Raw genomic sequence first — 27,851 nt, forward strand, 5'->3', positions numbered from 1 at the left:
TAATGTAGATAAGATAAAATGAAACTAATTATGGAGTATTATATATTTTATTTTGAAAATCACCAATAAAAAAGAATAGAGGGCAATCCAATATTTTATTTAAAAGAAAATACTGTGTAATATGGCCCTAATATTTGCAATTAAAACTGAATTAATGTTTAGAAAAAATGAAGCATGCATTAAACAGTATTTTCTGTTAAGTTCATTGATTGGCATTCAGTTGCAACTCATTAATTCAATTCCATGTATGATCATATTCTATAAAGGTTATATGATTAATATCTGCAGTGAAAAAGATTAAAAAAGAATTACAACCAAAATGTAGGAAGGTACAAGATTTATGCAAATATTTAATCTTTCAACATGTACATGACACTTGTTTTTATTTAAATGTGAGTGAGAAAAAGATTAAGTTTCTTTAACTGTCTAGAAAGAGAATAAATGTTCATTTAGAATATGCAATCATAAATCTTGATACTTGCATGAAAATCTCACATGCTATAACTAATCATCTACTCAGAATTTATATTTTTTGAATGTATGAAAACTTTATTTCTGGTTTGATATGATTTAAATGTATACGAAGCATGGTAGTCTAATTTGTTAATCCAAGTAGTCTCTGACCCTGGTCTTCAATCTTCAACTGTAATTAACAAGCAGGTTCCCACTTTGTTCCCACAAAGATGAAAGGTGATTAGGGGATTGGAGGCTAAAACATATAAAGAACAGTTGCTGGAATTGGGTATGTCTAGTTTAATGAAAAGAAGAACCAAGGGTGACATGATTGCAATGTTCCGATATCTCAGGAGTTGCCACAAAGAAGTGGGAGTCAAGTTATTCTCCAAAGCACCTGAGGATAGGACAAGAAGCAATGGATGGAAACTAATCAAGGAGAGAACCAACCTAGAACTAAGAAGAAATTTCCTGACAGAACAGTTAAATAGTGGGACAACTTCCCTCCAGAAGTTATGAATGCTCCTACACTGGAAGTTTTTAAGACAAGATTAGACAACCATTTGTCTGAAATGCTATAGGGGATTCGGGCCAAGCAGGGGGTTGGACTTGAAGACCTCCAAGATCCCTTCAAACTCTGTTTATTCTATTCTATTCTATTCTATTCTATTCTATTCTATTCTATTCTATTCTATTCTATTCTATTCTATTCTATTCTATTCTATTCTATTCTTGTTGAATGCTGCTGATGTAACCTTTTTAAAAAAAAATTATAGTAGTAGCTAAGAAAACAGACCTCTTTCTTTTCTGAAGGAAAACTCATTATCAACTATTTTAAGACCATAGTTGATCTTTTCTAAAAGCTTAACAAAATATAGATAGCAAATTGGTGGCTATAAGCTAGAGCAGGGCAACTTGCATAGATAGATGGATGTTATTTTCTAGTCTTCAAATTCCTGGAGAAGGTGCAATTCTCTCTCTCTCTCTCTCTCTCCTCCCTCCCTCCTTCCCTCTCCCTCCCTTCTCTCTTCTCCCTTAAAGAGAGTTCCCAATTTTCTTTGTCATTTGAGTCTTCCAAAACAAGGGAGTTGCCAAACTGCTATATAACATACATATTTCATGTACAAGGACTTTTCTCTTTAGAAACAATTCAATTCAAATATTTGAAGGCTTTCTTTGGATTCTGCTAATATGCTCATAGCTTCGAGACAGAATTTGTTTCAAGAGAAGGACAGATTTGGATAAGCAAGCTCACTTATTGGCTTAAATTGACAAGTTTAGCTCTTATGAGTCTGCTAGATAACTTTCACTGAAATAGAAAGAAGACCTTGGAGATAAAATAATACAACTATGGTCTGTTTAAGTTGTCTTGCAATCCTTGGATTTGTCTAAAGTTAAATGTATAGCAAAATGGCAAATAATAGATATTGATTTACAGAGAAATAATGCTAAGAACCCAAAGAAATAAAACCTAAAGAAAACATTTTCCTTGAATATATATATTTTTAATAGAATGAAGAGATTTCAAAATGCCACAAGGCTTTCATCTTAGCTTGTTTTAATACCCTGCCTTTGTCCTTACTGTAAGGAAAACATTGATATATTTCTTTGCATGTGTTTTTTTCCTGCAGGTACAATTGATATTGTGTCACATATGCTGTTATGTCATCGGTTTTATAATGATATCCATAGCTAACTCAAGATTATATAAATGTTTCGGTTTATTAACTGTTACAAATTGATTTTGCTTTGGGGTCATATTCTTTGTGACCTGGTTCCTGATCATGGACCATAATACTCTGATCTAATGTGATAATAGCAAATGTAATTACAGTATATCCCTTATTCCAACAGCAAACAATAGATTTTTGTTTTGTAATGAGGACATTTGCTTTATACTCTTTGAAATACAGTACTAACACCACAACCAAAAAGACTGATAAATTTCAGGTTTGTTTGTAATTAATAAAATGGTTGAATTGTGATACCTTTAAGCAGTCAAATGCCCTATTTTTCATGTTTTCACTTGATTTATCATAGTTGCTTTCCATTTTCGAGTATAATGTTACTTTTGGGCTCAGTCCAGGTAGTGAGCATTATAGTTTCAATAATACATATATAAGATACAATATCTTTATCTGTATAAGATACAAACTGGAATGCAAATCAATGTATATGGTAATATTAAGATATTTTCAATATTGTTAAACTATGAAGAATGATATTCTTTTAATTATAGTTTATTTTCTTGCTCACCATTTTTGCAGGAAAATATATTTCATATCCTACAATATTGGCCTTGAGAGCAAATGGATTGAAATTTAAAATTGCTCAATGAAAGATCCTCAGGGAAGTTTCTTAAACAAATCTCTTACACTGTATATTAAGTGTCAATTTAACGGAAGTGTGAAAATATAGAAAACAGTCCCGCTATTCAGAAGATCATTAAAAGAACATTGTGTTGTGCTAATAATAGGCAATTAATACAGGGAACCATAATCTTTGCTCATACTCAAAAGAATCTTTGGTAGGTGAACTACAACTTTTAAATCAATAGCTTTGTAATATTTTAGGAAATTGAAATGTTCTTTCATTTCTATTATTAATTTTACAGCCATTACTATCAAATGGTAAGAAAGCTTATTTAAGAGACAGCTTGTCTGCCATTTCCAGTCTATTTTTCAGAGGTGTAGATGTCCTTTCCTATCATGGAGATTGTTCATGATAGCATGTAGGTCTCATTTATATCCCACATGAACAGAAATAGATAACCATGCCAAGATGCTGATTCAGCAAGGAATTTTCTGTGGATTGACAAGTATTGGAGGTAGAAAAACCACTGCTCATGATATTCAAAGTATTGGGTAGCTCTTTGCAGACTGGAAAGTGGCATACCCTCATATGGTGAGACTCACAATAATTTAATTCATGTTGGAATTTGGTTTGTATTGCACTGGCAGCATTTTTACTTCATATAAGTGTACACAAGTGTCCTATTTCATTGTTGTTTGTTTCAGAAGATAACTCAAAATGTTGGGTCCTGGAAAATAAAAGAAATGCTCTTGAGATACACCATTACTGCCTTGGGTAATTAATTAATGAATTCACAGCAAGGAGTTAGGAAATGTTTACTGTGATAGTAATGTTTCTCATGGATCCCTCTCAACTGCAGTTTATTTAAGGCATTAACATGTTGGCATTGTCTTTTTGTCTTTTTCTGCTCCTCCTCTCCAACCAACTCCCCCCCACCCAATTCCCTCCACACATTTCACTCTGATGTGAAATAGAAAGAACGAGAGAAAGGTTCTAACCTGGCATTCATGTTTCGATTGCCCTTTGCTGCTGGCAGAGTTTTCAGTATCAGCATGCTGGACACCTTGCTGTATCAGGTACAGTGAAGGGTAAATGTATTCTTTAAAAAAAAACAACCAAATCATTTTGATTTTCTGAAGAATCACTTGGGTTCCTGTGTTCTTAAGAATCCCTCTATCTACCAAGTTAAGCCATAAAGAGAGAACTCTGTTTATCCTTGTTTTCATCAGGACCTCAAGACAATATACACAGCATTCCTCCTTTCTATTTTTCCCCTGTTGGACTGAGAGAGGGCCTGGTCTCAAGTTACAGAGACAATTTTCTTTCCTGAGGGTAGGCTCTTGGTCCAACACCTGAAAGCCACTCTATCACATAGTGAGCTGCCCCACTCACTCACTCACACGCACACACACAACAATGATTTAGTGAGTTTATTAATGTTCCCCAGCAATTCCCTTCACCAAGACTCAGAATTGTCTTAAATAAGTCCAGCCACAAGCAGGCCAAGATTAGTCCACAAAGCAATGGGCCAATAGTCCATAAAACAATTGAAAGTTGCTCAAACAAATAAGTCTACCAAACTAACTTAAATCCAACAGGGAAAATTTAAACATGAGAGCTCTCTTGGCAAGAAAGTCTCCAAAGCACAATTCCAAACATAGCAAAGCAGGAAGCACGACTATCAAACAAACACCTACAAAACCAACACATTGCTCCCAGCAATGTCTCCCTCTACCTGCTGTCATAAATAGCCAGCTCTCTAGTGCAGTCCATAAGATGGGTGGGGCCCTTTCTTCCCAAGTAATCTGGCTGATCTCCATTGCTCCTGCCTTTTCTCTGCCCTGCATTCTCTCAGATCAGTGCAGAAGGCAGCTCCTCCTACTCTTTGCTGGAGGTCTTCCTCTGTAAGTTTTCCCCAGCTGAAGCCTCCTCCAATTCTCTTTCAACCAGCTATTCAGAGCCATTGATCAACTCCATTTCTGATGTGCCAGAAATGAGCTCATTCTCCCTTGAGCTGACCTCTGAGGAAGAATCCAAGGGAGACATCACACATAGCTTTCAAAGCTTATAAATCTTATACTTAATTTCCTTATTTTAGAAGTGTAACTCTTAATGGTCAGTCATTTAATAATACTTCCATGTTGCATATTTGAATGTGCTGTGTAGACATATCAGTGCATCCACATCCATACATATTTATCATTTTTAACTTTTAGGATTGCTCTAGATATAGCCCAACATGTCTATACCATTAAAACTGCAACCAAACAGTTATCGCATTCTGGCATGTGAACTAAATGGGAGACCATTTTTCAAAAATTAGGGTCAAGGGAACAAAAGCTGGGCACGCAATACAATTTCAAGATATTCATTTTTCATCACAGTACTTACCACAGAGTTAATGAATATGCTGCTGCCGAGTTGTGCTTAGGGAGCTATGAAGTTTCAAACAACCCCATCGTAGCACATCTAGGCTTCAGATGTTTGCTGCCATTAACAATAAAAATGATGCTGATTTTTTTTTTCCTGACCTGAGTTTCATCTCTGAGCAACTAAACTGTGTTCTTGTCTTTGCTGATTATTTGTTTGAAAAGAAAGATTTTGAAAAACAGGAGCTCATCAGTTTAAAAAAAAACTGTAGAATTGAAAACTAGAGTACAAGTTTTACTGCATAGAAAGGCATATTACTCTACATAAATATCATCAAGAGTCTGGGCATCTTATCAAACTGCATTAATGCATATGGTTTTTTGTCATCATTTTTAAAAAGTACAAGAAAAAGACAGGTCTGAGATATAGGATTGAATTAGGTCTAAGACATTCACCATTTGATGATATAGCATTTCCTGACTTAAAAATAGTTCTACCATCCCAACAGGGGAAATCCATTTACGTTGTGAAAACATTTTACAACATGCTTGTAAGCCAATCAGGTCTCCAATCCTTTGTTCTTCTTAAACAATTTGTGTGTTTTTTCTGGTATAGTATTACTATACCAGAAACTACCTATTGCTTCTAGCAGGCTTGTTTTCCAATTATATAAACATAATTGAGTAAATGAGTCAACATCTTTCCAGTGAATAAAAGCCGTTTGGAGGGTTTTTTTCCTCTCCTTGTCTTGCTTTGTCTTGTTCCTTTTGAGCCAAACAGCCAGTGGAGTCTCTGTAATAGAAATACAAATTTGTTAGGGCAACTTTCTGTCATTTAATTAGTTTATTTTTGTCCATGCAGGGCAAGGATCTCTCCAAGGTTTCAGTTAACTGAGATCCTTGTGCTGTCAGGTGCATGAGGGCCAGTTTAGACCTTACAGTATGAATTAAAGCTATTATTTATGCTATTTAGTACAGTGTATTCACCGTCCATTAGAAACCTGGAAAAGAACTGAAAAAAAATTGCCAAGGTTGGAGAAAGAAGTCATTTAATAGTGGGTATATAGCAGATGTATAGCTTTCAAAAGACAATCATTGTATCAGCCATAAAGCCAGGTTTCTCTGCATCAAATGAACATCCGCCACACACAAAAACGGCAATTTCTACTTTCTGTGGATATTAATTACTTCGCTGATGTTTTAAACATTTCTTATGTTATTTTAAATCTTTAGTCATTCGTTAAGGATTACATGATCTCTATCACTAGACTTCTGCTGGGACTAGATACTACACCAGGATCTGGATTTCTCTGTTCTGTAAGTTAACGCTTTTAAACTATTTGATTAAATTCTGTGTCCCATTTTTCTCTTTTTCCTCTGCAGGGGGTAGTTGGGTATTGTCTCTATGAAGGGATGGTTGCCATTTCTTTAGTGACAGAAAATGTGTTCAAAAGGACTACTTGCAAAGCACTTATACGTTAGAAGACAAGTGAAGAAAGGGAAAGAAGCTGAGGTAACATAGATAGAAGGTAGAGATGTGTGAACAAAAGAAAGAAACTGTGTTTGCAGAGACAGACTGAAGCAACTTTCAAAGCAGCCATATCAAACCATTTTTCCCCCTGAAGGATTTGATGGCCCTAGTAGATAGGGAATTCTACAACAAGTTAAAATGTAATGCAGTTGTTTCATTTAAATTTAAAAAGTACCTATAACAATACAAAGCACAAAGTTTGCGATGATTTTTTTTTTCAGTCACAAGCTGCACTTCTCCTTCTGTACTTGTTATATGTGGCATATGTAATAACCACACACTTCTAGAACCTGGACCTGGATTGATATCATATATTATGCTCAGGAAGGGCTGAAGGACTGTAGAGTACAATAAATAATGCTTTGCTTTGTAAGATTTGTTGCTCACTGTAATATTTTGGGTGATCCTGTTTGAATGAATAAATAAATCAGTGATTTGAGCTGTGCTGTTTCTGTTCTTATTGCTTAGATGAAAATCACAGAAGATGATTTGTGGATCAGAACATATGCCAGACTTTATCAGAAGCTTTGTTCTTCAACTGGAGATATTCCTATAGGAATCTACAGGACCGAATCACAGAAATTAGTGACATCTGAGGTTTGGACATTTTCATACAGACATTTGTAAAGAATGTGACCCATGAAATTTTTGTAATGATTTGTGGGGGAGTAATTTTATTTAGCAATATTTCACTTACTTTTCACTCATACTGACTGATATTTCATTATGGGATAATATTTATCCCTTATAGAATGCTTCTGTTCATGGTACATATAAAATATGAAGGGGCATCATATGTCTTAAAATATTGGTTGCTATGCCATGGATATGCTTCACACAGCATTGATTTTAGCCTCTCACATCTATCCAGTATGTGTTTGGGGATCACATATATATTCTACATTAATAGTTTCCAAATTGTTCTGCTAAGGTGCAAGATATAAATTGGTTTAGGTCCAAGCCCTCTGTTCCCAGAAGAATATGTTTACATGATTCTCTGCTCTGGCTTTTCTTCTCTTCTAGTAAATTCTGCTAGAAGAAAGCTACTCTCTATTGTGAATCACTCGGCTCACATTCAATTATTGAAAAACCAGGCACATATGAATCTATTTATAGTTTCTACAAGAATATTTGAGTATGTAGAGAAAGAGGTCAAAGCTGGATTTGTTCCCCTTTGTCCTCATAAACATAGTTATCCCTATAAATTGGCATGTGCAAGTAAAACTCTTTCCATGAAAATTCAAAGAGCACATCTGAAGAAACCTATACATTATATCCAGACACACTTCTATGAAATGTCTATAGAGATATTCAGTCATACAGGTTATTGTTGCCCCAAAGCTGCTTTTTCAAGAGACAACTGGACTTTTTTTTTTCTTTGAAGATATTTCGCTTTTCACTTTTCACATCAGCTGAAGAGCTTCCTGGATGAGAAGCAAAACGTCTTCAAAGAAAAACAAGAAAACCTAGTTGCCTCTTGAAAAAGCACCTTTGAAACTTCCATGAAATGTTGTTCAAATCTTATTTCCAAATGAGAAAAAATTATACCAAAAACCTTCATCGTTTTGTATAACTCCAACCCCAAATTTTTGAAGCTTTCAAAGTTACCTTCCAAAGCCTGTGCCATTTCTCAGATCCTTGGAAACAATATTTAGGGGAAGAAATACCAGGGTTTTGATGATTAAATAACTAATCATCATTGGGGAGTGGAAAGGGGGTGAGCAAGAGACTGATTTGTTATTGTTATTGGATTATGCCACCATAAAAATAAAATAAAAATATGCTTATTTAATTTAATCATAGCAAATATAAAGCGCTTGTTTGTATAGCCATCTACCTTGAGATATAGCAACAATTATATTATAAGAAATATAAATTGAAATGAAAATTCAAGACAGCAAGGAGGGTGGAGGGGATCCATAATTATGTAAGTTTGGTTGGAGGACAATTTTCAATCCGATACTAGCATTAAATATTCATGCATAACGGTTCCATTTCATTTCAGTACATAAAGAAATGGAGCATGCCATGATTATGCAAACTGTAATGGCTTTAAAACTATGATATAGAAGATATTTTGGTTAAGTAGTCCAACTTATCTGCAGAATTTGGTAATTTTCCCTATGATTGCTTGAACTGGTATTTAGTATTAAATGAATATTAATTTATAGCGAGGCAAGTTTTCCTGAATTAAAGCAGAATTATATATTGTCAAGTGCATAATCCTACTTCTTTGTCCTTGCCTCCTCCTAAGGCTGACAAAGAATGACTGGCAAGGTCACCCAGCTGGCCTTGTGATAAGGCAAGACTAGAATTCATGGTCTCCCAGTTTGTAGCCTAGGGCCTTACATGGCAGCAAATTGGCTCTCATTCTGACTTAGTAGTCCACAAAATTTAACAATGGTGATATATATGAATCTTTATGTATTTGTCATAATGTGTATGCCATCATTTTGTAAAAACTGTTGGTAGCTCAAATACATATTTAGTCCTTGTGTTACAAGCATCCATTAATATATGTCTGTGTAAATGTTCCACCCATTTGGATGAGGACTAGAGTAGTTCAGACATGGGTACTGTTAGCATTGCCCCAATATACTTATCCATCTTTTCTTAATATTCCTATGCTGAGTAGAAATACTCAATAGGAATATTAATTCTAACCCTAATGAGGATTAAAAACGCTTTTCTTTTTTTTCTTTCCTTTTTCTTTTTAGTATCTCGGTTTTGTTAAACTTGTTTTTGTTTTAATTTTATAATGAAAAGGAATCCCAGAGTTGGAAGGATGCATAAATGGAGCCACCAAGCCCATTTCCTGCCCAGTGCAAGAATCCAGATTAAAGCATGCTAGGCAGATGGCTGTCTAGTCTCCCCTCAAACTGATGCATTGAAGAGAAGCCCACCAGTCCCTGAATAACTGGTCCCATTATTGAACTGCTTGTAACATAAGGAGGTTTTTCCCGACATTCAATAGGAATCTACTGTGCTGTAATGTAAATTTATTCTTCTATGTCTTGTACTTTGAGATAATAGAGGATATACCCTGAACTTCTGTAGGCAATAGCTCCCTTCTTGTGTCCAGGCCTAATTCATAATACCAGGTATCTATCTACCTATCTATCTATCTATCTATCTATCTATCTATCTAATCTATTTTCTATCCATCTAGTCACATGCAGTCTGGCATGTCATGGGATGCCTGTTAGATCTCTTCCATGTAATATATATTTATTATATTATGAAGGAGCATTCAATCATAAGGACCTCCATCTGCAATTTAAAACATTCTAGCTGGGAAGAATTTTATTATCTCAACTATGTAGCATAGTATTTAATTTGAATCTGTTATTTATGTGTGAAATTGGCATTATTTGCCTGAGTTACCATTTTAAATTACTTGCAAATGCATAAATTGCATGACTGGAATGGATTGTAACACTGAAATGTGAAAACATAGAATAATCTCCTCTATATATTAAGTACAGGAATAATTATTCTTGTATTAGAATACAGCTCAGCTGTTATAGAAATTAATTCAGGGATGTGTTTTCTCAAGTGCTTAAGGAAATTTTGAAGTAATTGTATTTTTAATTGTCCATTCAAATATTATTTACTGAGGCAAGAACCTTAGTCTATAATATGAAGGCTTCACTGTTTTAATGAATTCACTTCCCTCTTTGTTAAGATTTAATGTAAAACAAACTTGCACAAATTCTTTGATGTTAAAATTGGTATAAACATTTATTAGTAAAAAGCCCTATTAAATTTATTATATTCTTGGTCATGTTTAAAATAGATTTCAATAGAAATTTGATCTTTTACCATTTTCCATATCATATGTATACTTTTGTTTTTATTTGGAACAGTGTTTCTCAACCTTGGCCACTTTAAGATATTTGGATTTCAATTCCCAGAATTCCATGGCTAGCTGGAGAATTCTGAGAGTTGAAGTCCACACTTATTTAAATGGCCAAGATTTAGAATCATATTATAGCTGGTAGAAAACAGAAGAAAGACAGTTAAGAAATGTGGTTAATCAGGCGTTTTATCCTATACTCAAACCTGAAATTTTGTCATGACATACTATGGAAGGATTTAACTCTATATTTCCTTGCACAACCATAATATCATGAAATTGTCTATGTGTTTTCTTTGTTTGGAAACTGTTGTTTGAATGGTGTTTTGTTTTCTTTCCTCCTTCTGATTTCCATTTTTTGTCAGTCTCGAGAAATTGCTTCACAAGTAAGTATGTGTCATGTGTTACTATGTCCCTTGTGTTGGCCTAAAAAGTAAAATCTGTAGCAAATCAAAGCAAATATATGTGTCCCAGGATAATGTTGCAAGATCTAATCTGGGGTCTGAGCTTTTGAACCCATGCTGGAGCCCATCTTCAGGGTTCTACAGTTCCCTGGATATGAGCTCCAGCACAAGTCCAAAAGCTCAGAAAAGTACATCTCTGGTCAAGGTGACTGACCCAGATTAGATCTTGCAATAAAATCTTTAAACTGTCATACAGAGAAAGGCTGTATTGCTTCTAATCTCTGCCAATAATCTCTTCCAAATAGTTTCAGTCAGTCAGTAGTATAGAGTATAGGTCACAGTCATAATACAAGATGAAATATTATATACTTTTCTAAACATATATCACTTGCATATTTAAGAGTTCTCAGGATTATGTGTTCAACATAACTAAGGAGGTAAGCAGATATGTGTGAGGTTTTTGAGCTACTCCACTGCCTCTGCACATAGATATTGACCTTGTTAAAAGCAGGAATATGATTTAACTTCCTTGAATACATAGCTTTACATATACTGTACTTCATATCAAGGAATGAGGAGATGGAGTGGAAATAATAGTGGAATGGAAAAATACATGAAGAGATCATGAATCTTCAGTGTTTGGCTCTGTGTGTCTGTGTCTGTGTCTAGGTGTGGACATAATTTAGGCACAGCATTAGTGTGTACAAAAATATGAATGAAGGTACAAATTTATATAAATGTACTTGTAAACATACTTGGCTTTTATATATATATTTTAATATTGATTAAGCAAGTATCAAAAGCATAAACACATCATTTCCTTTGCATAATTCATATTGTGATTTCATAAGGGTGGATATTGGCTAGGCCAGTGGTTGTCAACCCATGGTCCATGGAGTCTTGGGGGCCCACAATGTCATCACAGGGGGTCCATGAAGATTTGAAGAAATGTTATGATTTAAATATTGAGATTAGTCTTGGAGGTCCATGTCCATGGTCCATGGCCACAAAAGTTATTTAAAGGAGGGTCCATGGTGAAGAAAAGATTTAAAACCTCTGGGCAAGGCTCGTAAGATTGGAATCAAGAAAATGAAGAATGGGAAATAGCATAAGAAACTTAAGGCAAGATTACTTATATGGTGGAAAAGTATTCCCCAAAGGATTTAATTTCTTTCATGGTTTTCTCTTTAAAGTCTCAAATCTCTATCAGTGTGGAAGAGTGGGAGGACACCAAGGATAGTAAAGAACAATGTAACTACCGTAGCAACCACCGTAACTCAACATCAAGTGATCAGTCAGATCATCCTTTATTAAGACGAAAAAGCATGCAGTGGGCTCGGCGGCTAAGCAGAAAAGTACCAAAGCATTCAGCAAAAACAGCAGAGAAAATAAGTCAGCAGAGAATGAATCTTTACAGAAGGTCAGAAAGACAAGAACTAGCCGAACTGGTGAAAAACAGAATGAAACATCTGGGACTCTCAACAGCAGGATATGGTAGGTTACTGTGATATATACCCACACCAATGTACATAAAGGGGAGATAGATAAATGTTAGGGAAGTTCATTGGATCAGGAGTAGAATGGTAAATACTCTCTCAAAAATTCCTGAGAAAATTTAATAATCGTGGGTGAAAGTCACCTTCTCTTACAGATAACTAAGTGTTTCAAGTAAAATCAAATGTACAAATTGACAATTTTTCCTACATTTATATATCCATCTCTTGTAGAATTAGAACGTATGTTTTTTGACATGCATAAATAAACTTCCTATTAATTTTCATCTACAGCAGGGGTGTCAAACTGGATTTCTTCAAGGGCCAGATCAGCATTGTAGTTCTCCGCTGGCCAGGCGGGAGGAGACGGGATGGATGCCTCCTTCAGCACCCTGCTGGCCAAAATGGAATGTGGGGGAGCTGTATGAGGCTCCCTACACCCTATTTTTGGCTGCCAGAGGCACCACAGGCTGGTTCTTTGCTCTATTCCAGGCTGGCCCCATGGGCCAGATTTAAGCATCCCACAGGCCGGATCCAGCCCAGGGGCCTTGAGTTTGACATTCTGATCTACAGTGTGTGTGCTTGTCTTCAAGTCCACTTTGACTCTTGGAGACTGTCCTAGGGCTGAGGGAGAATAACCAGACTAAAGCCACCCAGCTGATTTTGTGTCTAAGGCTGGTCTCCCAGTTTCTAGACTGGTGTCTTAACCACTACACCAAACTGGCTCTCCTCATGCTACAGTAATATTATTTTATTAAATAGTAATGCTCTAGAGTAGTATTTGAGTGATAATAAACTTCCATTAAGAAAATATCACCTGAAATTTCTTCACTAAATTATTTACAGGCAAATGAATACAATTGTAGCTTTTGAGAAAAGACATTAAATCTTTCTCTCTTTTTCTAAAAAAACAAACCAAACAGATAAATTCCTCCCCTCTTTTTCCCTCGGAGTAACAATGTACAGTACTAAAGCTTGCTCAGTGTTCTCCAGGGTTTAACACAGAGAAGCAAAAGATGTCAACCAAACAACCCAGGTCAAAAATTCAACACATCACTCATAACAAAGTTCAGTAGCAAAATTATCATCAAAGACTGCTCCAGCAGGCCAGGCAAACAGTTCCAATATTTGTAGAAAATATGCTCAGTAACAGAGTGTTAGTTGGAAGGTGATAGAAGGAGAGCCTTTTCTGTCCTGGCATGTGCGCTTTGGGCACATGCCAAGAAAGAAGTTCTCACTTGGCCTTTTTTCAAGACCTTAAAAACATGGTTTTGTGCCTGAACCTGAGACCTGGGCATGGATTTGACCCTGTCTCTTGGTTGTATGGATGATAGTTTAAATTATGCCCAGCTGTTGTTTTTATTTGTTTTATTGTAAGCCACCTTGAATCATGTAGAAGTGAGAAGGCAGCTCACTTTTATATGATTCAATTTATAAATAAATACATAGGAATGAATTCAATCCAAAGTTTACATTGCAGAAGCTACTTGTATTCTCCCAAGCAGAAGTGATATTGCTCAGCTGCTCCCAAAACAACCACTACTTCTGAACTGTTCTGTAAAACAATCTGGCAATTTTCCATCTTTCATACCCTGGGGCTCAACTTCACCAAATTTCAAGGACTCGCAGATTAGTCTCCACGGACTATTTAAGAAGGCCATAACTTTTCAAACTTTGAAGAATAATGGAGTCAGCAGTAGCATTAGATTCTGGAAACAGATTCAACATTTTTAAAATGAATTGAGTGCAAAGAACATGCTAGGAATTTGCTGGACCTTTGTTCAAATATATTCTTCTCAATGTAAACTTAATGGAATAACCAGGTATAAAAGTATTGTACCTAATTCATTAAATATAATTATAATAAAAGTGACCATTTCCCTCTATTTTTGTCTACCTTTTTTTTTTACTTTTTCTGACCACAGCATATAACATAACCATGGTCTATGTGGTTTTCTGTTTTTCTGCCTTTTCTTGTTTTTTAAAAAATTGCAAAAATATAACATTGCTTTTGATTTGATCAACTTTGATTGAAACATGACCTTTTCATCTGAGTAAATGTTATGATCAGTCATTCAAAACAGCCTTTATATTCTCTCCTCCCCCTTGTAGATGAAATGAATGATCACCAAAACACCCTTTCATACATTTTGATCAATCCTTCTCCAGACACCCGACTCGAGTTGAATGATGTTGTGTAAGTATGTGCCAGACTTCTGATTTGTACTTTCATGGAATACTTTTGTTTTTAAACTGACCTTTTAACTTTGAAAATAAATTTTCCAAATAATAAAAATGTTTACAGTCTGCTCTTCACTTTTTTGCCATTTCTTCTTGTTTGGATGATCTTGGTGTTTCTGGCAATCACAGCACTCTTGTTGCACACTATTTTTTATTCCTGTTTTATTTTTATTTTTTTTAATTTACACATCCAGCTAAGGATGTATTATTCTATAATTTAACTGTCTTTGGAAAATTGGCAAAGTAAAATCTGAATTGGAGCCAATGAAAGAAGTAGTAATGAATCAGAAGATAATGTACAGTTGCTTAGCTCAAAAAAAAAAAAAAAACCAACAACAACAAATAACAACAAAACACTTCACAAGCTTTTAATGCCAGGCAAGACATTGTTTAATAGGATCTTTATGTCTGGAGAAAGCTAAAGTGAATTGTTGGATCTCACTGCTTGATTATCTTCCTTTGTTTTATATATATATTTAAACATGTTGCTTGTAATCATCAGTTACAGAAATATTTTAGTTAGTCCAAAGGGAAAAGTATTCTAACATGTTTAAAGTACATTTGCAGAATTTCGAACGGAATGTTCTGTTCATCTGGATTTTTTTTCTTGTTAAACCTGATGAATGAGAATGGTCTTTCTTTGTTGTGTTTAGATACTTGATCCGCCCAGATCCATTGTCATATGTTCCCAAAAGTGCATCTTGCCAGAAAAACAGCTTCTGCAATGCCATTGGTCAAGACAACAGAGAAGAAACACAATTTTGATACATCACATGGTTCAATAATGGAAAGACATTTTTATACAAATAACTGTTTTGGAATTGAGTGGTGACGAATTAGTATAACTGGACTCTACTGAGAACTGGGATATAATGGTCAATGGATGTTAATGGAACAACTGTTTTATTTGAATTATAGAAATGATTCTGAAAAATTGTCTGAGATTTTTTAAATAATTATTCAGATCCTGGAATTAAAATGAGCAGAACTATAAAAAAAATCTAAGTAAGTATGCCATGGTTTGCTAATAGAAAGTAGAAAAAATAATAATGCTGTACTCAAAATCATATTTGTTATTTTGGTTTCAATTAACCACTCTGCAACCATTTCTTACCACAATATCATAGTGCATATTGTAAGTTCTGCATTCGAGATTTATAAAATTCTGATTTGTGCAAATAAAATGATAATGTAAGGAAGATTCGGACAATTCCCTTTTCTACTATCTTAAAATTGGAATTCCAAATGAAAGCTCAGTAAGTTTGTTGCTTGCTTAAGCTTTGAGCAATAATAATCATCCGTGTATTTTTATTGCCTCCTTTAGCCCATTATATTTTTATACACAACATATATTTTTCCAGAATTTTTAATTCCATGCTATTTTCAAACCATTGTTTGTTTAAATTTGACACACCTCTCCCCCCACAGTATTAAAACAATTAGAGCAAGTATACATTTCACAAATAGAAAAATAGACAATGGATCCCAAATGCTAAGAATGTAAAATGGTGTGGAAACCAATTGCCTTTAAATATTTATTAAAATTTGTACAGGAAGGAGGAATTTGGAAGATTTTAGGATTCATTGAGAACACCAAGTTATTTTGAAAAAAAAAATGTTTATTTGTGAATGCGTATTGCTAAATTAGGGACTGCTAAAGATGGGTTGAAGAATATGGACTCTCTGAAGATATAGCATTGCAGGTGCTTTGGGATGATTACCCAATCTATTCCTTTAATGGTAGGTCACTTGGAATGTCAAAACAGAAAATAAGTATTATATTTCTCCAGATTTCTGGAGTAAAGGAGATGACAGTTTCTCTGGGAGAAAAGACTTGGATTCCCAAAGCAATCCATAGATTTTTTTCGGTTTAGTGTAAACCAACAGTTTTAGTCTTGAATACAAATTCCAGTGTGTATTGTGTATACATAAAGAGTAGTTAATATAAAGATTCACTAGCCTGCAATTTTGCTGAACAAGAGGCAGAAATCTGGTAAGCAAAAGGTAAAAACAGGGGTCATATTTTTGACTGGGCTTTAACGATAATGTCTATTGTGGAATTGTAGGAGTCACTTCAGATGGCCAGTGATATGCCAGACAATATCTTGGTTTTAAATGAAACCATGTGAATGGTATCATCTTTCTTTACAGATCTTGATAGAATCAGGCTGCACAGAAACATGGTCAGCCCTCAGCCTTTTTAAAGGTGCCATCCAAAGTTTCTAATGGGAGTTGGGATGTTTATATAATTTTTACTTCTGTAACATTTGTAAATATGTAAGCTTTTCTGCTTTATATTATTAATTAATATAAAAGCTTACACCCGTAGGACAGAGGAGTAAGTTAGGAACAAGGCTGAGAGAAGTTTTAACTTATTATTCGCATTAAATGTACAGGTTTTGTTTTCTATATTATTTGAAAAAACTGCTACCAGTTTATGTGTACAAATAAAATGATGCCAAAATTGCTCAGCTAAATTATTCATGCATGTGATGATTGTTTACTGCATTTGATGGTGTTTTAAATGACTGTTGTATTCATTGTAAGGAATCAGCTATAATTCCAGCCACATGCACCGATAATTTCTTTAGTTCTCTATTTTTGTCAGCTGTGTGAATGAATAAAAGCCATTTTCTTATGTAGAATATTCCTTCTAATCTGTAATGATTTCTACAAAATTCCCCCTCTGCGGTTGTCAGCTGAAGCCAAAATGCTTACATCAATGGGTGTATTTATAGAAAGAGATTGAAAAGATTATGTTTTAAATCAGTAGACATTTTCTTAGTTTCCTTGGAAAATGTGACTTGCCTTTATCACAAAATGCCTTGGATATTACCTACTCTTCCAGAAGTGGTTTATCTGAAAATTTAATACCTAGATGGAGTTATGAAACTACATAGATTCTGGATTGCTGGGCAAAGCATTAGAAATATGGTGAATGGATGTTGGGGAGGGGCTGGACTCAAAATATCAAGATGGTGATTACAACATATCATTGTCCAAATTTTATTGACACTGAGTGAACCCAGTAGATAAATAAAATTACCCATTTCAGGATAGGTAAATAAAATTGTCCAGAACAGCTGTGTAATGACCACAAGCATGGATAAATATAGGAAGAGTGTCTTTTGAGCACATTCTACATTAAGTATGGCATTGTAAAAATTCTGGATGCGTGTATGTTCTCTGCACATCACTCAGAGAGATCTTTTAAGACAAAAATATTTGAGCCGTATTTCAATAGAAGAATCATTGTTCAGAGAGCAAAGTAGATAGCATTTACTTCTTGCTCATCCATATCTTTTGACTTAAGCTACAGAAAACAATGTGGTAGCTTTTCTAGCAAATAAACAGCAAATAAAAAATTATATCAGTTCTTCCAGAAACAAATACAGAGGGCATCCTCAATAGTTACTGGCTGAGGAAACATTGTAATTGTGAAGCAGTGAGGCATGTGATCTTCACAGATACATCTTATCCAGTGGTGGGATTCAAATAATTTAACAACCGGTTCGTCCAGAGTCAGGTTGGCTGTCGTGGGAAGCGTGGCCCAACCGTGTCCTCCCGTGATAAACCTCCCATGATGGCCAACCTGATCTTGGATGGACTGGTTGTTAAATTAGCCCCCTGCTTTCAAAATGGATCCTGGGCGCTGCGCTGCAATGGAGAAATGGGCAATGCAGTGGCCGCCACAAGGGGGGAGGAGGAGAAGGGAGAAGAAAGAGGGAAGGTGCCTTTTCTTTCCCTCACGCCGGCCGCTTCATTGCCTGTTTCTCCATTGCAGCATCCAGGATCCACTTTGATAGTTGTGGGGTGGTGGTGGTAATTTAACAACCTGTTTATTTGAACTGGTGCGAACCAGCTGAATCCCACCACTGATCTTATTACTTCTTGGTATTGCACAGTAACTTTTCCTCAGTGTCCATTTGTGAAAAAGGGATGTTGTATGTACACAAGTAGATCAGGTTATGGAGTAAAATAGTGGTCCATTTTTAGTAAATGGTGAACTTGCCACTAGGATTCTCGTAAGTATCCAACATGATTTTGTCAATTGCTGCAGTTGTTAATATTCTCAAGATTACACCTCTGAACTTTGTTATAACTCCATCTATTTTTTGTTCTGGGTCCCACATGTTTTCTTGTACGCAAGTTTTGCATATCACACAGAAACCAAGTGTAGCCTCCAGCCTGAAAACCATCTGCATTTCCAGCATAGCACGATGCACAATACAGAACATGCAATATTCTGGATCCCTTGCACCAGGATACTGTGTTGAACCAGGTGGCTAAAAAAATTAAGTGAACCTTAAAGATTTTGGCAATGCAAGAATTACTTTTAAAATGTATTTGTTTTGTTTTTTTAAAAAGAAGAACGTTACAAGGTGTTCTTAGTATCATTTTTTACTGAATGTCACAAAAGGTCATCTCCCTAAATGCATGCTGTCCCTGCTTATCCTTTTCTAACAAAATTCTTGCAGTTGGCTTAATGCAGAGAAGGAGGCTTGTGAACTTCGAAATTTGGAACCTACAGTAACAATGGTAAACAATTAGATATCCTCAGAAATCTTTGGACTTTAGTCTCATCATTTATTTATTTATTTTGTCAAGATGCGCACTGTTTGGGACTGATGGAACTTGAAGTTCTTGAGAAACTGAGTTGCCTACTACTAAATAAGGTGAGATTTTTCTGATATATATTCCTGGCTTCCTCAGCCAGCAGTCTGAAAGAATTCTGTTTTGAGTAGTTTTTAAAAAAAACAACAACCAGGACAGGAGCCAAAGAAATGGGCACAAATAGGTTGTTCCAAAGGACTGACATAGCCACTGAACAGCAGTAATTTTTATTACATTCCCTGCAGTTACAATGCATAGATAGATTTTCAGAATCTCTGTTCAGTGTGCCAAGTCTAAAGGATTGCTTTGGAATGGATTTGTGGATTAGCTTCTATTGAAGTATTGATTTCATTTCTTCTCAAGCAAAACACTTCCTTCCTTTAGCTAACCCATTACAATCCAATGCACTAGATTTCATAATATCCTACTGATGATATGGAGGAGTTTTAAGAATGTAGTCCACAATGTTTGATGGGGGTGGGTAAATTTGTCCAGTTTATGTCAATGTTCCTTCTGAGGTTCTTCTTATTTAAGCTATTCCAATCTTTGGTCTGCATTACAAAAGATCATTTTTGCTACATGCTGGTCATGCAAAAACATTTCATTCATGTACATGTCTATGGAGATTCTCAGTCATCCAGATCATGGTAGCCAAAAAGGTGCTTTTTCAAGAGACAAAAGGACTTTATTTTTTTCTTAAAGATATTTTGCTTCTTCATTGAAGAAGCTGATGAACTAATGAATTGGAGAAGCTTCTTAGATGAGAAGCAAAATGTCCTGATATTGTGTTTGTGGAGAATTTTGCTGATTTTATCTGTGATGCCTTTGATGTAGGGGAGGAGGGTGATACCGTTGTCCTGTTCTGTGTCTCAGTTTCTGGGGGGTGTCTCCTTTAGGATTAGGTTGGTAATTGTGTTTCTTTGGAATCCTTTGGAAATTAATATGTTAGTGAGGGTGTGTAATTCTGTTCTCAGGTGGTCTTTGTTGGCTAGGCATTTGGTTCTGGAGATGAGGGTCTTGGCTATGGAGTTGATCTGTGCAGGGTGGTGATGGGATTGTGCGTGTAAGTAGTGGTTGGTGTGTGTTTTCTTCCAGTGGATGGTGTGTCCTAGGGAGCCATTGGGTTTTTTGTAAATGAGGACGTCCAGGAAGGGAAGTTGGTTGTTGGCTTCTGTTTCCATGGTGAATTGTATTTTGGGGTGTAGGCTGTTGAGTGTGTGAGGAAGTTGTCCAGTTTTTCTTTCCCGTGTGGCCAAATTATGAAAGTGTCATCTATATATCTGAGCCAGAGTTTGGGTTTGTGTTCAGATTTGTCTAGAGCATTGGTTTCAAAGTGTTCCATGTATAGATTAGTGATGATGGGTGAGAGGGGTGATCCCATAGGTGCTCCTTCTATCTGTTGCAGGCATGATATTTTTCCGATTAAAATCGAATTCGATTTTCCGGTGCGGGCGGCGCGAGGGGCGGACGAGCGCGGGCGCGCGCGGTCGGGCGAGCGGCGGGCGGGGCGGGCGAGCGCGGCGGCGCAGCGGTTGGGGCGAGGGGCGGGCGAGCGGCGGTCGGGCGAGGGGCGGGCGAGCGGCGGTCAGGGCGAGGGGCGGGCGAGCAGCAGGCGGGGCGAGGGGCGGGCGAGCGGTGGGCAGGGCGAGGGGCGGGCGAGCGGTGGGTGCACGCGGTCAGGGTGAGCGGCGGTCGGGCGGTCGGTGCGAGCAGCGGGCGGGCGAGGGGCGGGCGAGCGGCGGTCGGGCGGGCGAGCGGCGGGCGGGCGGGCGAGGGGCGGGCGGACAGCGGCGGGCAGGCGATTTCTTGGCCGCGGTGGGGGTCTCTTGGCTGGCCCTGATTTTTTGGGGGAATATCATGCCTGCCGTTGTATCTTTGTCCATTGTGGATGAAGTATGTGTTGGTTAGGCAGTGGTTGGTCAGATCTAGGATGTGCTTAGGGGGGTTGTATTTGTTTTGGATGGCTGTCAAGGCTTCTTTAATAGGTACTTGGGTGAAGAGGGATATGACATTGAAGGTCATGAGTAGGTCACCGGGTTGTAGGTTTTGTTTCTTTATTGTTTCTATGAAGTGGAAAGAGTTTTGTACGTGTGAGGTGATGGATTCTGTGTAGGGCTGGAGTTGTTTGGCAAGAAATTTGGCAAGATTCTGTAAAGGTGAGTCTATGGAGCTGACTATGGGTCTGAGTGGTGTTCCTTCTTTGTGTATCTTGGGGAGGCCATAGAGTTTAGGGCATCTGGATGATTTTTCTCTGGGGATGATTCTTTGCTGGATCTCTTCACTGATGGGGGAGGCTTTTATTTTGGATTTGGTGGTTTTTTTCCAGGTAGGTGGTGGGGTCAGTATTTAGAGGTTTGTAAGCGGGGTCTTGGAGTAGGTTGGATAGTTTGGATTGGTAGTCTGATGTGTTCATCACGACCGTGGCGTTGCCTTTGTCTGCTGGGAGAATGATAATGTTGTTGTCTTTCCTCAAGTTGGTGAGTGCATTTTGTTCTTCTCTATGTAAATTGCTTCTGGGTGGACTGCTGGAGCAGAGGACATTGGTGACTTCAAGTCTGATTTTATACATCTGGGTTAATTTTGGTTAGGATAGCTTCAACTCCGCATATAATGTTTTCGGTGAGGATGCGTTCGGGGCGACTGCAAAGTTGAATCCCTTGGAAAGGACATTGATTTCTGCTCTGGTGAGGGTTCTGTCTTGATATGTTGTGTACTGTTTGTTTCATGCGTTGTTGTGGGGGGAGGGTTGGGCTTCTGGTGTTTCTCTAATCTGTGAAGTTTGCTGGTGTGTGTGTCTGTCTTGTGGGAGGTTTCTGTTTTGGCTCTCCAGAGGGCTAGTTGTTTGGATTTGTGCTGGGTGGATTTTGTTGCTGAATTTGAGGTGGAGAGTAAGTAGGTCCCTGTTGGTTTGGTCTAGTAGGAATCTTTTCTTGTGGAGTTCGTTTCTGATTAGGGCTAATTCCGTTCTTTTCAGGATCCTTTCAGTGGCTGAGGTTTTGGAATGGAATTTGAGTTGGAAGCATGTGGACATCACTTTTTTGGTGACGTTTCAAAAGATATTCTCAATCTTACATGGGAAAAGACCCCGAACACGCCAAGACCTGCATACCTGTACCCGTGAAAATCTACAATATATATATGTATGTATGTATGTGTATATATATACACATGTATGTGTGTGTGTGTGTGTGTGTGTGTGTGTATATGTATGTATATATATATATATATATATATATATATATATATATATATATATATATATATATATATATATATATATATATATATATATATATATATATGTTGTTCTTTTAAAGTTGTAGCAACGCTTTCAGCAGAATCTCATCTGCCATCATCAGGCTTCTTTATTGTGTCCGTCTGTGGGTCAGACTTTTACAGTGGTTTCAGATTTAAATTTGGGGCAGCCTATTGCTGTGCCAGAATGGTTTTTTCTTCATCCTGATTGGTTGGGAGTCTTGGTCTGTGTTTATTGGTCTCGGAGTTTGCTGTGTTCTGCTTGATTGGTGTCTCTAATATCTTCTGTCTGTTTTTTGGCTCTTTTTGTATCTTGATTGGCTGGCAGCATTGTGTTACTTTATTGGAGGCCTTTAGTGCAGCTTGGCTTCGGGTAAATGGACGGCTATCATTAGTTAGGAAGCTGGGTTTCATCTGGGTGCCTGGTTGGGGTGTGTTTGAGCTGGAGGTATCAGGGGATCTGTTTGTGCCCAGGTGTTTGCCTGGCTTGTGGTGTGGAGATTTTTTTGTTTGTGAGTGCAGGCTTCCAAATGATTGACAGCCTGGTGGAATCATCTCTTCTATTCATGCTTTCTGATCTTTTTTCAATCTCTATGGCTTCTCTGATGACTCTGTGGCTAGGGTTTTCCATAGTGGCCAGGGTTTTGGTGCCATTGATGTTGATGCTATGACCTGTGGCTTCCATGTGTTGGACTAGTGAGGAAGTGTGTTCCAGCTTTTTGACTGGATTTTTGTGTTCGTCCAGGCGGGTACTTATTCTTCTATTGGTCTGTCCAATGTATGTGGCTGGGCATGATGCACAGGGGACTTCGTATATGCCTTGGTTTTCCAGATCAATTTTATCTTTGGGGTTGCTAAGGATGGCTGCTATTTTTCTGTCTGTTTTGAAGGCAGTCCTGATGTGATGTCTTTGCAGTACCTTACTAATTTTGTCTGTATATATATATATTCTTAAGTTTTCGCGGGTACTTACATGTATGGCATTCAGCTTTGTTCGGGTATTTTCCCCGTCATTGTAGTTGTGCTTTTAAAGTTGTAGCAGCGTTTGGCAGAATCTCATCTGCTCATCAGGCATCAGAAGCCTGATGATGGCAGATGAGATTCTGCCGAACGTTGCTACAACTTTAAAAGCACAACTACAATGACGTGGGAAAATACTCGAACAAAGCTGAATATATATGTATATGTGTTATGTCCCACCTTCTAAAATAAACAGTTAAGGCTGAAAGCAGCAGTCCTTGTAAAGAAAGGCAGCAAACAGGAAAATGTTATGTCCCACCTTTTAAAGTAAACAGATAGCTCCAATAAGTAAAAGTTCCAACGAACTAAATCCAAGACTCAACAAGATTCTTCAGATCAAAATCCTTCACAAAATAATTCCAATAAGTAGAAGTTCCAACGAATTAAATCCAAATCCCAACAAGATATTTCAGATCAAAATCCTCCAAACTGTGCTCTTCAGTTCTCCTTGCAAATAGACACTTTGTTCCGGACAAAGTGCAAAGTCATATCTCTCCCTTTATAGAGTAACTAATTAGTCTAATTGCTGGTCTGCTCTCCTACTGTATCCTCGTTGGTTCCTCCTTGTCAGGAGACATCTTGTCCTGACATCTACCCAGCAATCATCCAAATTATCATCTTCTTCACCTGAAGATATCATTGGTTCCTCATTATCACCCGTTCCCGGCTGACCACCTAATTGAAGGGTGGAGGAGTTTGAAGGTTCAAGCCGATCTTGCAAATCAAATGCATTCATCTCCTCCTCATCGTTAGAACTTGCTGATTCATATAAGTCCTCCTCGCTGGAGCTGTCATTCAAAAAACCTGTAGCAGATGCCGGAATCACAACATATATGTATATGTATATGTATATGTATATGTATGTATGTATGTATGTATGTATGTATATATATATATATATATATATATATATATATATATATATATATATATATATATATATTTTTTCTTAAGTTTTCAGGGTACTTACATGTATGGTGTTCGGCTTGGTTCGGGTATTTTCCCACGTCATTGTAGTTCTTTTAAAGTTGTAGCAACGTTTCAGCAGAATCTCATCTGCCATCATCAGGCTTCTGTATTGTGTCCGTCTGTGGGTCAGACTTTTACAGTGGTTTCAGATTTAAATTTGGGGCAGCCTATTGCTGTGCCAGAATGGTTTTTCTTCATCCTGATTGGTTGGGAGTCTTGGTCTGTGTTTATTGGTCTCGGAGTTTGCTGTGTTCTGCTTGATGGGTGTCTCTGATATCTTCTGTCTGTTTTTTGGCTCTTTTTGTATCTTGATTGGCTGGCAGCATTGTGTTACTTTAATGGAGGCCTTTAGTGCAGCTTGGCTTCGGGTAAATGGACAGCTATCATTAGTTAGGAAGCTGGGTTTCATCTGGGTGCCTGGTTGGGATGTGTTTGAGCTGGAGGTATCAGGGGGATCTGTTTGTGCCCAGGTGTTTGCCTGGCTTGTGGTGTGGAGATTTTTTTGTTTGTGAGTGCAGGCTTCCAAATGATTGACAGCCTGGTGGAATCATCTCTTCTGTTCATGCTTTCTGGTCTTTTTTCAATCTCTATGGCTTCTCTGATGACTCTGTGGCTAGGGTTTTCCATAGTGGCCAGGGTTTTGGTGCCATTGAAGTTGATGCTATGACCTGTAGCTTCCATGTGTTGGACTAGTGAGGAAGTGTGTTCCAGCTTTTTGACTGCATTTTTGTGTTCATCCAGGCGGGTACTTATTCTTCTATTGGTCTGTCCAATGTATGTGGCCGGGCATGATGAACAGGGGACTTCGTATATGCCTTGGTTTTCCAGGTCAATTTTATCTTTGGGGTTGCTAAGGATGGCTGCTATTTTTCTGTCTGTTTTGAAGGCAGTCCTGATGTGATGTCTGTGTAGTACCTTACTAATTTTGTCTGTAGTACCTCTTATGTAGGGCAGGACAGCTGTTCCATAGGTCTGTTCATCTTCTGGGTCTCTATTATGTTTCAGTGTGTTTTTGTGGATCAAGCTGGTGATTTTGCTTTTGTGGAAGCCGTTGGCTGTCAGTACTTTAGTCAGGGTGCATAGTTCAGTCTTAATGTGTGTCTTGTCTGCCAGGCGTTTGGTTCTGGTAATTAGTGTTTTAGCCACGGAGTTTATCTGTGCTGGGTGGCGTTGGGATTGGGCGTTGAGGTAGCGGTTGGTGTGTGTTTATATATATATATATATATATGTATGTATGGCATTCGGCTTTGTTCGGGTATTTTCCCACGTCATTGTAGTTGTTCTTTTAAAGTTGTAGCAACGTTTCAGCAGAATTTCATCTGCCATCATCAGGCTTCTGTATAGTGTTCGTCTGTGAGTCAGACGAACTAATGATAGCCCTCCATTTACCCGAAGCCAAGCTGCACTAAAGGCCTCCAATAAAGTAACACAATGCTGCCAGCCAATCAAGATACAAAAAGAGCCAAAAAACAGACAGAAGATATTAGAGACACCAATCAAGCAGAACACAGCAAACTCCGAGACCAATAAACACAGACCAAGACTCCCAACCAATCAGGATGAAGAAAAAACTATTCTGGCACAGCAATAGGCTGCCCCAAATTTAAATCTGAAACCACTGTAAAAGTCTTACTCACAGACGAACACTATACAGAAGCCTGATGATGGCAGATGAGATTCTGCTGAAACGTTGCTACATCTTTAAAAGAACAACTACAATGACGTGGGAAAATACCCGAACGAAGCCGAATGCCATACATGTAAGTACCCGCGAAGGCTGCAAAGTCCAGAAATGAAAATTTCTGAATAATTGCTTATTTCTTTTCCTGCATTCTAAGTTAATCCATTATTGATAGGCAGATAATAAAAGAGAACAATAATAGGCTTTCTAGACAACATGCTTTCTAGACAATAAATACAATAATATAATTAAATATAACTGTACAAAATTACATAGATATATATTTCCACAGTTAGACAGGTTAGAATTCATTATGATGAAACAACAACAGCAAAATCCCTGCTTCTGCTTTTGAGGATTTTCAGAAGTTTTTTTTTTAAAAAAACAAATTTTATTAATTTTAAAGACAAACAAATCATCATTAACCATTACATACTTGAACCTTTTTCCATTATAAATTTTACAAGTCAAATAAAACCTTATTTTATACAATATAATTCTATTTTAAACCATTTCCATATGAGCATATCCAGTTTCTCTTTACTTCTCTTTACTCTTATTCAATTTCACTATTATTATTTCATCTATTTCTTTCTGATTGGTTACCATTATTCTCATTATATATTTCTTCAAGGTTTTATTAATTCTCCCAAAAACATAAACACACAACACACAAACATATAAAAAATCTTTTAGGAAAGTAACTTGGCCCCAGGTACCTCTCTCTACATGGACTTCAATTATATTCATGCTCATCTTACATGTCATTACCTATTTTATTTACCATTCTATGTCTTCTATATTAGCTTCTCCACACATTTCACTCTTCTTAATTCTATCTTATTTAATCCATCTTAATTTGAGTCATTATATTTGTATCTTTTGTCCATTCTTTATTATCCCTTTGTCTCATTCCTTATAATAAAAAAAAAAAGAATTTCTCCTGTAATCACTAATCAGAGTATGATGCCTTTCTATCTTCCCCCTAAATTAATTAGATTAACATTTAAAATAACACCTAATACCCAATCTGATTCTGCTTGGTACATTCTATCTACTAATTTTTTTTTTAATAAAAGAAAAATAATAAATCCAAAATGATTAAATACATAGTTAAATAATAGATCTAAATATTGAATCTTATAACATTCCCATTGCCTTTTCCAAAGACAAATGCTACAGTAATAATTTTATAATAACATCAATATCATAGTCATATTAAACTCTTTAATTGAAACTCAATATTCTAAACATTCCCTTTAATATTTTATTAAATTTTAAAATCAATCATTACTAAACATTTCAACATTTTAATCTCTTATTAACTCTTAAACCATTCTAATTTTCTATTTCTAATACAAATGCTACAATACCATCTTATGTACCTTGCAAAATCTTTTTTAAAGAAATTATACTTTACCCTTTGTCCCTAAAAAAGATTCCTCTTTTCCCATCTAATTTCAAAACTTTGTGGCTTTTCTCCACCTTTTCCCTTTCTTTCTTCTCCCACCAGACCTTTCTACCCCCACTTCTCCTAGCCTCTGCCTTACTGGCTTCCCTTCTCTGTTGTGTTCCTTTTTTCTTTTGTTTACTATCATTATATTGATTTTGCACCTTATTTTTCTCTTTCTTGAGTGTTTTTTAAATCTTAA

At 36.8% G+C, this 27,851-nt stretch overlaps 1 protein-coding gene across 1 annotated transcript in view; it reads left to right on the forward strand.

Moving 5' to 3' along the window:
• The window catches only part of KCNT2 (potassium sodium-activated channel subfamily T member 2), a 255,342-nt gene extending 238,037 nt beyond the window's left edge, over positions 1-17,305 (forward strand). Inside the window, exons 25-31 of the mRNA XM_087960820.1 lie at positions 3,741-3,842; positions 6,369-6,452; positions 7,135-7,263; positions 10,888-10,908; positions 12,120-12,420; positions 14,532-14,616; positions 15,314-17,305. Of these exons, the coding sequence (XP_087816946.1) occupies positions 3,741-3,842; positions 6,369-6,452; positions 7,135-7,263; positions 10,888-10,908; positions 12,120-12,420; positions 14,532-14,616; positions 15,314-15,425 (834 nt within the window). The 3' untranslated portion in view covers positions 15,426-17,305. The remainder of the gene's footprint in view (positions 1-3,740; positions 3,843-6,368; positions 6,453-7,134; positions 7,264-10,887; positions 10,909-12,119; positions 12,421-14,531; positions 14,617-15,313) is intronic.
• The last annotated feature ends 10,546 nt before the right edge of the window (positions 17,306-27,851 follow it).

Source organism: Notechis scutatus, chromosome 3 (genome assembly GCF_049901735.1).
Source record: "Notechis scutatus isolate UNSWTSFEM ecotype Mainland chromosome 3, rNotScu1.2, whole genome shotgun sequence".
Lineage (NCBI taxonomy): Eukaryota > Metazoa > Chordata > Lepidosauria > Squamata > Elapidae > Notechis > Notechis scutatus.